Source organism: Mustela nivalis (genome assembly GCF_964662115.1).
Source record: "Mustela nivalis genome assembly, chromosome: 11".
Classification (NCBI taxonomy): Eukaryota; Metazoa; Chordata; class Mammalia; order Carnivora; family Mustelidae; genus Mustela; species Mustela nivalis.
Genome location: NC_139030.1, coordinates 40,603,062 through 40,616,518, shown reverse-complemented (window position 1 = coordinate 40,616,518; position 13,457 = coordinate 40,603,062). Strand labels below are relative to the sequence as shown.

The following is a 13,457-nucleotide window of genomic DNA, read 5'->3' as shown; positions in this document are numbered from 1 at the left end:
CATCCTAATTTTACTTTTTCACTCTAATAAAAATGAAAAGGAGGTATTTAAGGACTAGCTTGTCTAATCATCTGTAGATAAGTGACTACTTAAAATGAATAAGGCATTAAGATATTGTTACTTTATCCACAAAAGGGTCTGACAACCAGAGGCTGATATACCTTAGCACTTAGTGAGTAGAAGGATACATTGTATTGTCACCCTTGCTTTAGAAATTTTGGCCAAAGAAATCAGGGCAATTCCCTACAGTCATACCCCATTGCTGCTGAGAGCCGGCATCAGGTCCCTGATGAATTCCTCCATGGAGCTAATTACTTGGAGAAAGGAAGGAGGCAGAGATGAGCATCCCCGGTAGAATTTGCTCTTACACTACCCAGCTCTGCTTCAGCCCACCAAGGTATCAAAACTGGTATTTTCCCAAAGAGGCCATGTCAACTCAGGGTAACTGAGGGCCATCATATTAACAAAATCAGGATCTGGTGGAAGGAACACTGAAGAGAGACCAGAATCCACCCACCAAGCCTACAGAGGTGAAATGAAGTCCTTCTGCCTGTTACTAGAAGATGCTCATCCTTATCGAGGGTGTACGTCTTGATGCTGACTTTCTCTGTCAAAGGGTTCCTGGTCACCTCTCCTCTCCTGCCATCATCCTTCTCTCTAATCACACCCCAGGCAGTGGGGGCCCATTTCTCAAAACATCCCTAAACTCAACGTCCTCAGTGAGTCACTTTCGATTCCTGAGCGAGTGTTAGCACAACAGGATGTCCCCCTGATGCTCTATCAGCTCTGTCTCCTTAGCTGTTTTTTTCCAGCGAGAATTTCCATGGTTCCCTTTTGCAGCTATATCCACTGTAGTGTAGTTCTCCTGAAAGCACTTTCTGAGAGAAAAATTCTACAGAAACATAACCATTTCTGCTCCAGAATATAGGAATTCTCTTAGGGCAGAGATGGAGCAAACAAGGGGTAGTATGTTTGGTGTATAATACAAATGAAAATTCAGTTTTTTGCTTTTACAATAGTTTAGTTTTTTTTTTTTTAAAGATTTTATTTGTTTATTTGAGATACAGTGAAAGAGAACACGAGAGGAGAGAAGGTCAGAGGGAGAAGCAGACTCCCTGCGGAGCCAGGAGCCTGATGCGGGACTTGACTCCAGGACTCCGGGATCATGATCTGAGCTGAAAGCAGTCCCTTAACCAACTGAGCCACCCAGGTGCCTACAATAGTTTAGTTTTAAGCAATTTTCAGTGTGGCTGTCAGTAAGGGACACCTGTTACTACATTTTTCCCATGCCTGATCCTGTCCAATGTCAATATATCATTGACTTTTATTTACCACAAGTTTCCTCCTCTGACTATTTGTGAGTGCTTCTAACAATGTGCCTTTAAAATCTCGTTATTTAGTTGTGAATACCCAAGAGGCCACTTCTTTCCTGAAGAATTATGGTACTTGAGATGAAGAGGAATGCTCCTGAGACAAGGGTTACCTGATGTAGCAAGTAAAAATACAGGCTTAAATGTGAATTTCAGATAAACAACAAATATTTAGTGTAAGTACATCCCAAATACTGTATACTTATTTCTGGTACATACTTATACCATGTGAAATATCTTACTGAAATTATTAAAATATTCTATTAAAAAATTATTCACTGTTGACCGGAAATTCAAATTTGTTTAGGTGTTTTATATCTTATCTGGCAATCCTATCTCAGATCTATTTTCATACTCTACGGAGACCAGAGCTGGACTGTGTCAGAGTAAACAGCATATTTTTACCTTTCCCAATAAGTGGAGAAGTAGAGCGGTAGCTTTTCCTCACTAAAAATGCCACACAAAGAGCTATTAGTTCAAATACACACATCTGCTTAGGACTGACCCACCGTGCTACCTCAGAATGAGGGTGCACAAGCTTTATCTGTTTGATAGTGTTGTATATATCATTATCTGAAGCTACCCATGGCTACTTTTGGAGGTATGCATTTTAACTAATTGCTATTCATTTGTACTTCTTCCCTGAGGTGATTTTTCAAAATCTTAAACTATAAATCTAATCAGCAGATTTCTGGGTCTGTTTAAATACTGACATTTAAAAATTTTTGAGGATGGTAGTGAACATTAATGAGACAGAGGATATACAAGAGAAATGAAATATAATCACGGTTGGAGTTCATAATAATAATAAAAAAAACTTCTCCAAAGTATTACATGGAAACACATTTCTTTCGGAGTGTGGTATTTCTAAGCCATGTCCAAAGGTTCAACCAAGGTTTAGTGTTACTAGTATAGAGTTGGAATGACTCATATTAAAACAAGCAAACAAATTCTGAATATCAAACTGGAATTTTAATAAACTCTAACCCTTACCTGATTATATACCTAGAATATTAAGATCAACAATTTTCAAATAGTTGGATAACCTCTTTGATAATGGAAGCATATTGCCAGGGAGCACAGCTGCACTGCCATCCACTGGCCTTAACTTCTTAGAAATGAGGTTTTATGTCCCCTCCTGCATTCTTTTCATTTAAAGAATTAGCATGGTGTGGGCTTATGGTGGGGGAAAAGGGGCTCTGTCATAGCTTTGTTACCACTCCTCTCCAAGTTCTGTAACAGAGTGGTAGATTAAAGATGGCCACAAATTCTTTCCTCTTTTTTACATTGAAAAGGGAGTACTTTTCCTTCCCCTCCAATCTGGATTGCCCTTCGTAACTTGCTGATCAGTAGAACGCAGTGTAAGTGACATGCTGGGACAATTTTATAAGAAGTTTTTTTTTTTTTTTTTTTTTTTTTACTTCCACCCAATCCTCTTGAAATGCTCTCTCTCTGGGAGCCCTGAGTTACTGTGTCATTGCATAAGACCATGTAGCTGGGCAGGCCATGTGTAGAGTTCAGCCTTCCAGCTATCATCTCCATCCAGGCACACATGTGAGTGAAGCCATCTTGGGCCTCCACTCCCCAAGTATTGCCAAGGGACTTCGTGTTGATGCCTCCTCCAATAGAAGAGCCCAGCCAAGCCTGGTTGGAATTCTTGACCCCTGAAATCATGATAGAATAAGATGGTAGTTATTTTAAGCCATTAAGTTTTGAAGGAGTTCATTAAGTAGAGAACCAGAACAAATAGTGATGTATTTGATCTTTACACTTAAAAAGAGAATGAAGTGGAAGAAAAAAGGGGTGGGCTGACTAGAGAAGGTGACGGGGGAGAAGTGGGATAGAAGATCATTAATGCCTCAGACACAAAAGAAAGATGGGCTAGGGATTTAGAAGACTTACAGCAAATTAAAAAAAAAATCAAGAGTCACAAATTTTTATCAGGTTACTACTGTGACTTAGGGCTACACTCACAACGTGAGTTCTTAAGGATTCAGAGGGAAAAGAGCAGTAAAGTCTTGCCTCACGCAGATGCTGTGAACAGTAATGAATAAACATGACAAATGAAAATGCCTCAAATAAGAGCTAAAAATGCTAAATATGTAAGGAGCAATCTCTTCACCTACTGAAAATCGTTCATCAGATGATTTCAAATTGAAGGTGTCTCAGGAGAAAATAACTTTGAAAACACAAACAGAGTTTTGCTTTTTGTACTTTTATTGAAAAGGTACATTTAAAAAAATACACAGACGTTTTACCATTTACAGATTGCAGATATAGATGCTCTAAAAGAGTTCACTCTGTTTTGCTTTATGATATCTCTTGCCCCTGATACCACAAACATTCCAGTCTTGTTGATACCAGTTTAGAAAGGGGGGCACGGGAGCATGACCTGCAACATATTCGGTGAACAGAAAGACAAATTGTTCAGTTATAAATTTTTTTTTATCTTCTGTACATTATTGCATTAGGGAGCCACAAAATTATGTAGCATCATTACAAATGAAAACAGGTTAAAAATGAAGAAGATAATAATGTAGAAATACATGGATTCATTGTCTCCTTGCAGAATACGCACAAGAGGTGCAAAAATGTGCAGCCGAGGGAGCTCTTTTTTTCTGGTTGTATACATTTGCTCAGCAACTCAAACTAGTGAGGAAGCTACAAAATAAGTTAAACAAAAGTAGCAAACAGGTAGTAATTATAGCTATGTTATATGGCTTTCTAGTTCTTTTAAATATCACCAAATAAAACGTGAAGTAAAGAAAATACATTACTTTATCATTTGTTCTCTTAAAGAGAAAATTGAAAGCTACTTTGCTTCCTAACATTGACACAGCAACTAAAAATGTTGAATTCAGACAGGAGATACAGAACTAGTACTACACAGGATACAACAGTACTTGGGTCTAAAACAGTACACAATCCCTGTCGACAATAGTACACCAGAAAAGAAAACGTTATGATCCGTTGGTAAGATGGTATCCACAAGTGAGCACTTGTGGTCATCTAGTTTTGTTCCACACTAGAATGTGCCCCGTTGGATTCCAGAGTTATTTACAGACGTGTGAGGAAGACCCTAGTTTTCAAGTCTGTCAGGAAAATATTCCTTATCGTTTCTAAGCCAGATCACACCCATGGAAAAGGAGTCGGCGAATGGCATATAGATACATTGTTTTGTTTTGTTTTCTGACCGATACATTTGCAAGAAACCAATTATCTCAGAGACACAGATCGAGTGGGGGAGGGGCGGGGGTAAAGCCTGGGCTGCTCGGGTCCCCTACGGTGGGAGCGGTCCCTAAAAGCACTCTTGAGCCTAGTGAGCTGCTAGTCTTTGGAGTCGGGGCTGGGGTGGTGCGCCGCCTTTGGTGGCCGGGGCAGGTGGGGGGCCGCAACACGGAAGGCGCCCGCCACCGCACCCCGCGGGGCCTTGCTCCGGCGGCGGCCCGGGGCGCCGGCCGTCAGTAGGGCGCGAAGAGGATGGAGGCGGGCGTGGCGCGGATGGGCCCGTGGCCGGGCCGCAGCAGCGCGGGGGGGATGGCTGGCGCCTGGAAGAGCGACGTCGACGGCCGGGGCGGCAGCGACAGCGCCGACGACACCGCCGCCGCCGCCGCCAGCGGCGAGGACAGGAAGGCCGGGGCCAAAGGCTTCATCATGTCTTTCTGGAATGCGAGTTTTGCCTGACGGAGGGAGAGAACCGGGGCGGGGTGGGGAGAGGGTTTTGAGTAAGCACCGCGGACGGCTCTTCGCGACCCGCGCGCTCAGAAGTCAGCTTTTAAAAGATCGCGCCTCTCCGAAGTCAAGAAATTATTTTCACTGAGCTGGTTCTCAGAGGCTCGTGGCATACCTTTGCTTTGATTTGTTTCCGTTTCGACTCTTTTTCTGGGGGTCTTTGCCCCTGGGGACTAGGACGCGGCAGGGGGCAGGGGCGGAGCCTCTCTGAGTAGATACTAAAGCTATTTTGTGCCGCTTCTTCTCACAAAGAAAAAGCAAACGTACCCGACGGTTTCCTGCTTAGATAATGGGGCTCAATTTACAATTCTGACTACTCCTAACCCACAGTGCAGCGTAGGGAGAGGTTTTCTGGGCGGGGGTGGGAGGGGATGCGGTGGGCGGGGGATGCCTGACCTCCACCTTCTCTCTGAAGAGCTGCGCTGGGTGAAGTAACTGGGGTTCGGGACGTGAGGGCCCTGGTAAGCGACATGGAAACAAAGTCAGTGCGCTCCTGTCTCTCTGGCCACTTAAAGAGTATTCCCTGCAGCTTACTCAAGTTTCTGTTGTTGGGAATGATCGTAAGTGTGCTAGAAGTGTTCTCCTTTTAAAGGAATTCCAAGGTGGAATCTTCCTGTGAAGTAAGAAATCAATCCCTAATTTCTCTCTTTTGCAATCAGGAGACGCTTTGCACATTGGATTTGTTTAATGCAGGTAACACCTGCTTGCAGCATCAGATGGAGGCTTTGCAGAAGCTGGGAGCATCGCCTCCAGCTGGCCAATCCCACTTCAACCTCAAATGGAATGCCAGACTGGGCTAAGTCCCAGGGAGATTATGAAATCCATCCATCTGGGTATTTACATGACATCTATTGCTGGCGCCCCTGGATATTTTTGCAAAGAAACTGAAAACAGCACAAACTGAGCGCAGGTAGGACAGGCTGAATACCAACATGCCTGCTAGACAGGTTAAGAGACAGTAATACAAACACCCACTTTACTTCCCGGAAAAGGGGGGTGAAAGGGGAGTGGAGGAGGAGGAGAGGGAGCGTCTCTAGAAGGGAGGGTATTAAATAGATGGAGTTTTGTTTTAGGAAGGCTAGCCCTCTTCCCAGGTTCAACGTATTCCAGGATTCCTCAGGATTACTTGTCTTTGTTCCTGAGCCTTTATTTTTCTTTATATGTTAAAGAAGGTAGTCTTTTGAAAAGGTCTTGGTAAAGAATGAGGTATTAACTCTTAAAGAGGTTCAGTTTCTCTTCTCTAAAGCAGCTTGCTTCAAGGTGACCTATAGCTGGGATTACTAAACCTTCCTTCTAAGCTTCTGTCTGAGAGGGCTATTGAAATTCAAAACCTTTCAGGGCCAGTTAGTCCCCAGGCCCTCCTAACCCACAGTCCTTAAGGTGGACCCACAAAACAGGTGAGCAGGTGAGGTGAACTTACTGCTAAAATGCTTGGGCTCCGCTGGAGTTTGTTGTAAGGGCTGTATTTCGGCTTCAGTGGTTTTCCTGCAACTCGATCCTTATGCCTTCGGCTAGAAATGTGCTGAAAAAGGTTGGATGCATTAGCTGAATCTAGATGTGAGCTTTACTTTATTCCATGTAAAATGTATTTCCTAAATAGAGGTAGTGGGTTGCTCCATTCCCAGTTCTGGGTCCGCAGGTCCAAGGCGGTGATGGTATGACCACCTTGCTCTCAGCATTCAGACCTGCTCCCCACCCAGTTGTAGTGCTTCTCTTCCTCTCCTTTCTCTGGAGTACTTACCCTGTTTGGCCCATTTTTACCATCGTGACTGATGAGTCTGTCTCCCCAACCAGATTTTGGTCTTTGAAAGACGGGCTGAACATCTTGTCTTCCAGAAGTTCCTGCTCCACTGACTACAAACTCCAGGTTGAATTCTGTGCTCACCTAGCCCAGATCTGACGTATAATAAAGATGCACAAGTATTTGGTACTAACTTTTTCTTCCATAGCACCTGCACATCATATATTGTATACATCGTAGAAAGATTAGTAAATTTATCTGTGAGCATAGTGGGAACCATTATATAGATTAGTTACACACGCCAGTGGTGACCCAAACAGTGAATATTAATTCAAGATACATTACCTGCTTGAGTTGAATTTCTGAATTAACATGAACATCACAGATCTCACAATGAAATGTCTTGTTCTGAAGTCCTGAGCCCTTACTGCCATTCTGCATCTTTAACCTTGATCCAGGTCTAGGATAGGACTTAATTGGACCAGCCCCGTTACGAGCTTCAACCATGGTCTTGTGTTTAGAACCTAAGGCAGCAAGAGACATATAATAAGTAAATAGCTATTTAAGAACCGAATAGAATATATGTATAGCTCTGTGTTTTCTTATCCTTGAGAAGTTTATCTTCAGGCTGAATTTCTCATTGCTTTAAAAAAATCACTTTACTGCTGATTATAAACACTTTTTATTTATTATAAACAATCAGGCTGATTATTCAACACATTTTTGTGTAAAAAGGGGGAAACATGAGTATATTATGAAAAAAATATGTAAAATATAAAGAAGCATAAAAAAAATAAAGATTACCCTGTATTTTCACCACTCAGAGATAACCATGGTTATCATTTTATTTTTTTCAGGTTTTATTTTGTCTATATACTAAAAATATACATATTTTCAAAATTGGGATCATACTAGTTATATATGCTGAAAATTTCACAGCAAATCATATACTTTTTAAAATAATTACACTTTAATGACTGAGTAATATATTCTCTCTGTTGGATTACTATAGTGTATTCGACATTACCCTACTGAGGGACTTTTAAATTGTTTCCCTTTTCTTCTAAGTGTGATGCAGTGAATATTGTGCGTGGATATTTGTCTTCATCTCTGTCACTTCATCGTAATGAGTTTTGGGAAATATTAGATGCTTTTGAGAAAATCAAGAACAGAGCAAGTTTTATCTCCAATTTGCTTTAAACTTTTGCCTTGCTGCTTCCAAAATTATTGTATCATACTTTTCTTAAAATCACTCCTTTGAATCAAAGCAGAGAAGACAATGAACAAACCAAACGTTTGAACAACAAAAGATATGGTATTCTGCTGGGAAAAGTTGGGTTTTGTTATAAACACTATTTAAATTCAAGTGATAGCTGCTAACCTGTGTTGTGTGCCTCTAGCTGTGACAGGGAGTTCACAGCCACTTTGCATAGTGAACAATACAGTAGTTTTTTGGCTTTTTCTTCTTCTGATTCAGAAACAGTACCAGGAGCTCCATTTGTGCTCTTCGAGGGAGAAGTGGCGGCTCCAGGTGGCAAGGGTGCTGTGCCAGATTTGAGGAGATAGGAGCCCCCTTCAGAGCCTGATGGCTGACTGCAACTGTTGACTTTTAGCTTCCCTTTGTCTTCTAAGAGAGATGCAGAGAGATTATATTGAAGCTTCATATATCGTATCAACACGTGGAAAATTGACATAGAGGAATTAACGATAGAAAATGGATTTCCACATATAGTTTTAATCTCCAGCACAGACTTTAGTTCATTGAACTTGATTGAAAAAGAACTCCATGCCATCAGTTTCCAATATCACCTCACCCTAAGATTATGATGACTTATGAAAAATGACTTTTTTTCCTCCCACTGGTAGCAGGTAATTTTCTGAGATCCTTGAGTTGTAAATTATGCTCCAGGGAAGTTTTTAATGTAGAGGAAAACTAACTTTTTTCCAATACGAGTACATGATATGTTGGTAATGTGAAATAAGTCATTCATCAATGGTAGTTTCATTTGACTATTCATGCTTTCATTATGACATGAATATAAAGTTAAAATTCAATTTTTATACTAAGTTAGCATTTTAACTTTGGGGTTTTGGGATAGAGGTGAAGGAAGAAACATGGTTAATTTTGGTTATGGTTAGTTAAGCTTTTGCTGCTCATTGAATGGCAAAGCAATGTATTTGAAATACAAGACGCAAAGACTTCATTCATTATATTTATGCCTGCCAGTCTAAATTCTAAGGTATTTTTTAATTTTGTTTTGTTTTTTGATAAACTCTACCCCCAACATGGGTCTCAAACTCACAACCCTGAGATCAAGAATCACATGCTCTACCAGTTGAACCAGCCGGGCGCCCCTAAAATTTTAAGTTTTAAGTAATGGACATTAACCATAAGCACAATATGAGGATTAGCCAAATCATTTATAGACATCTTGGTATTTTGATCATGTAGCTCCTAAATGCTTCTAATTCTCAAGGCCCATGTTGCAAGCTATAAGAAGGCTCAGAGTGACTTTAACAGAATTTTACTCTTCAGGGTCCATTTGCTATTCAAGACAGGTTCTGTTCAGTGGTCCTTTGGGAAAGAAACTGGAACTTCTTAGACAACAGCCCAATCCATCACACATTTAAGTTGAGTAGAGCTGGTGCTCTCAGAAAATGTCTATTGATGTGTTGATAAACTCTTATTAAGAGGGGAAGGAAATTAAAACTGAAAACGTATTTGTTAATTGTCCTAGCTAATTTAGATCTGTGTACCATGGGCCTGGATCACCAAGACGGAAAGAGTAGAGGAACAGCAACACAATAGTGTGTGTCTTTTCTGAAGATGGGGCAAAGCCAAAGGGTTGATATGCATCAAAAATAATGGGAGATCATATTTCTACCAGTTTGATTTCAGGATCAACAGTTGATTTCCATTCCTTTTCCTGCACTGGATACATCCAGGTCAAGACTAGCAGGGATTCTATAGATGAATTCCAGATCTGGATGGGTTTGGAATAAGTAAATGCTCAGGTTCCTTTTTTATCCCTGGGTCTCACAATGTACATTCCTTTTCAGCAAGTTTATTAAAACTTCAGGATGCCATGAAGTATGATGGAAAAGATCTTAGACTTTTACTAAACTGACCTTTGTAGTATGTGAGAAGGAAATAAAATCAGTCTTCCTAAATGGTAACAGTAAGTAAATTAGATTGAAGATTGTTTAAGGCTTGGAACTCTCTCATCTCTAAGGATCCTTCACAGTGATTTTACAGTATTACAGAACTCACAGAGCAGTGAAATAATTCAGTAATCTTAACATTTGCCCCTATGGAATTACTTAGTTTTTTGTGATGGAACTCAAGTTATTGCATAGCAAAATCTTTGCTTCAGGCATTTCATAAGATGTTTCAAATAAATTTCACCTAAAGAATCTGACCTGTTTTAGTCATTTACTCATTCTCTCTCTTGTTCGTATTTAATTTATTGTCTCTTATATTGATCTCCCTCATATCCTCTAATATTTATATAGAATGTTAACAATTTACAAAGTGCAATCACTTACATTATCTTATTATCTCTTAAAACAAACTTGTGAAATAGGTAAGATTGAAAATAATTATTCCCATCTTAAAGATAAGAAAACTCAGGCTCCTCAAAATTGAAGAATGTCCTGCAGATTAGTAGGTGGCATAAATGAGCATGATGTTTTCTCTAACTGTTCACTGGGTAGTATATTCATCTTCCTGTACAAAGGGTGGACTTCATATGGCATTAACATTATAAACGGCATAGAGTAGTCACTGCAGATGTGGTAAAGCTGTTGTTTTCTTTAGTTTTAAAGCATATTTGCCTTAAATGAAAATATCTAGCCTATTCAATAATCATCTGATTCAGAGAAGATGGACAGAATTATCTTTTTCTCTCTATTCTTATTTAAGAAAAATTAAACATTTCCTTTCCATATCTTTTTTTTCAAAAGAGGTCATTTATTCATTAACAAATGCATGTTAACAAGATGCTAGATGCTGACAATGTGCTAGACACGGAAGAGAATAGTGACTAAAGTGGGTATAGACTAAGAAAATAGAAGTATAGCACGGAAAATGAGACAGTCATTCAGAGATCTCTAATTTATGACAGAAACTGGTAAGAGGCATGGAGCATGGAGGAGGAAATAACTAATTCTGGTTAGGAAAAAAGAGACATTCTTCATAAATGAAGTTATATTTTGGCCAGGTTTTGAAGGTCAGCTTTAGAGAAGCATAGGAGGAGGTGACGAGTAGAAAGTGAACGGTTGGAGGTGGAAACACGAGGAAATGCTTAGGTGTTAGAAAGGGTGAGGGTTGCTTATTGAATACCTGCTAGCTCAGCATAGGTGATGGCAACAGGTATAATGAGAGATATTATTATAAAGGTGAGTTGAATCAGAAGGTGGACAATATCACAATATCTTAAAACTCTTAAGATGGATAACAAGGGAAGCATTTTCCTTTAAAAATATTAAGTGATATGGTATGTTTACATAAATTATGTTTTACTTTTTATCCTCTAGATAGGCCAGAGTCATAATCTCTGTGAATACAGGGATAAATTTTGACCTTGAAGACGTGTAAATGGTTCCATCATATTCGGGGAATTCTGCCATTGGATTGATACCAGGTAGTCAGTAAAGCAGATTCTAAAATCACCAATGCAATAATGTATTTGAACTTTGGAATTCTTTCCAGATGTATAAATTTATAAGCTTCAAAGCCAAATTTTTTAAATTTCTCTTTTAATTGTTTTATATTGTTATCAAAATCCATCCTGTTATTTTTGTTTCTTTTGGCATTTTTTAAAAGCCTCCTTATTTTGTGTATTTGAAAGTTTAATGAATGTACTGTTTACTTCTGTTTCTTTTAATAAAGATACATGTCATCTGGAACTTCTGGTTCATGTGAATTCCATTTTCAAGTACCCCACCTAGTGTTAATTAGCAGGTCTTCTGACAGCCTTCATTATTTTCTGATTACTCAAATGCCTTCAGGTTTTATCCTACAAGACTTTGAAGCAAAATTTGCTTAGCTATATCAGAATTGCCCTTTAAAACAAATATCTGTAATTTATGCCTCCAAGCGAATTTAATTCTTCAAAGTATCTGTCCTGGAAGGTTCCACGTTGATTTACTTATTTTCCAAAGTTCTAAGCATTTTGAAAACCTCCCATTTTAGAACTGTTTTCATATCTAATCAATAAACCAAAATCAAAACTTATTTGTCACAGCTATTTTTTACTCCAAAACTTTACCCCATTTAACCCACCTGTTCATCAAACTTAGCACTCTATTCCTCAGACACAGCTCCAGAGGACTAATAAGCTAACACAGAAGATGAAGAGAACATGCCAGGGGTTCTGGAAGCAGCTTTCAGAAACTAATCCTGTGGGTAACTCTAGAAGACTGATGTCCATCTGTATGTCTTAATTTAAAAAACAATCAAAGAAATACTATAACTACATTGTAGATCTTATAGTTTGAAGTAGAACTTTGGAAGCTATAACCAGTTTTTATGATTCCACTTACAAAGTTTACTCTTCAGTTTAATGTTACTAAGCTTTTTCTAACCGGGTTTCAATGGTTTAATAACAGATACATATGTTATATAAAAAATTTGTGTTCAGTGTAGAAAATAAAGTTAGACATTTTTAAAAAATCACCCATGATTCCATCGCCTAAAATAACTTTTTTCTGTAAAGCACCAGATGGTAAAAATATATTAAACTTTGTAGGTCATACTGTTTCTGTTGCAACTATTAAGCTTTGCCATTATAGCAGGAAAGCAGCGACCAACATGGCTGTGATCTAATAAAACTTTATTTACAGAAATAGGCAGGAGGCTGCCTATTTATGTTTAGCCCACAGGTAGTACTTTGCCAACGTTTGACCTAGATTATTATAATGATAACTTACTTCACACTATTTAAACAATAATATATGTGAATAGACAGAAACAGGTGAATAGATATATATGAATAGATGGAAAGATGAGGTCACTAATATTTTTCAATTAGCAATAAATCAATATCTTTTCAGGTCAGTAAATGCAGAGTTGGATCATGATTTATAACAAATGATATTTACTTATATGGGTGTACTATAATTTATTCAACTAATCTTCTTTGATATTTAGGTTATTTCTGGTTTGCACTTTTACATGTTAAAGATACCAAAAGGCAGTTTGGTTGCCTCAGAATGAAGGACACAAGCCCAAACTGAAAGCAATTGGCATCAAGTATCTCAGCATCTTAGAATAAGTCCCCAGGGAAACCCTCAGACACAAACGTGTAGCATTTCTATGAGGAAGTAGAACTTATCCTGTTACCAACATCCTATCACTCACTTCCTAGATTATCTAAGGATCAGAGGACTCACTGACATCACGAGCTTCTGTCCTGATTGGATGCTCCTCAATCTAGCCAAAGTAGTAAAACCAGAAGTACATGTAAGAAAGGACACTGGCATTTCATTTTTCAGTCTGGCAAGTTCGGATGTTAGTTATCTGCCCCTCATACCAGTAGGGAAAGTAGGGAAAAGGAAGGTTGGGGACAGATGAGCTGGACCAAAAATGGTCAGAAGTTGAGGGACCTATAATC

The 13,457-nt window shown here is 39.1% G+C and overlaps 1 protein-coding gene across 14 annotated transcripts in view; it reads right to left on the bottom strand.

Annotated features, from left to right (window-relative positions):
* Positions 1-3,569: 3,569 nt before the first annotated feature.
* The window catches only part of ZNF385B (zinc finger protein 385B), a 408,464-nt gene continuing 398,576 nt past the window's right edge, over positions 3,570-13,457 (bottom strand). For all 14 annotated transcript variants that reach the window (XM_082689365.1, XM_082689372.1, XM_082689373.1 and 11 more), the window contains 4 exons: positions 8,225-8,470; positions 7,189-7,367; positions 6,523-6,624; positions 3,570-5,050 (listed from right to left, as the gene is read on the bottom strand). In XM_082689365.1, coding sequence (XP_082545491.1) covers positions 4,832-5,050; positions 6,523-6,624; positions 7,189-7,367; positions 8,225-8,470 — 746 coding nt within the window. In that variant the 3' untranslated portion in view covers positions 3,570-4,831. The remainder of the gene's footprint in view (positions 5,051-6,522; positions 6,625-7,188; positions 7,368-8,224; positions 8,471-13,457) is intronic.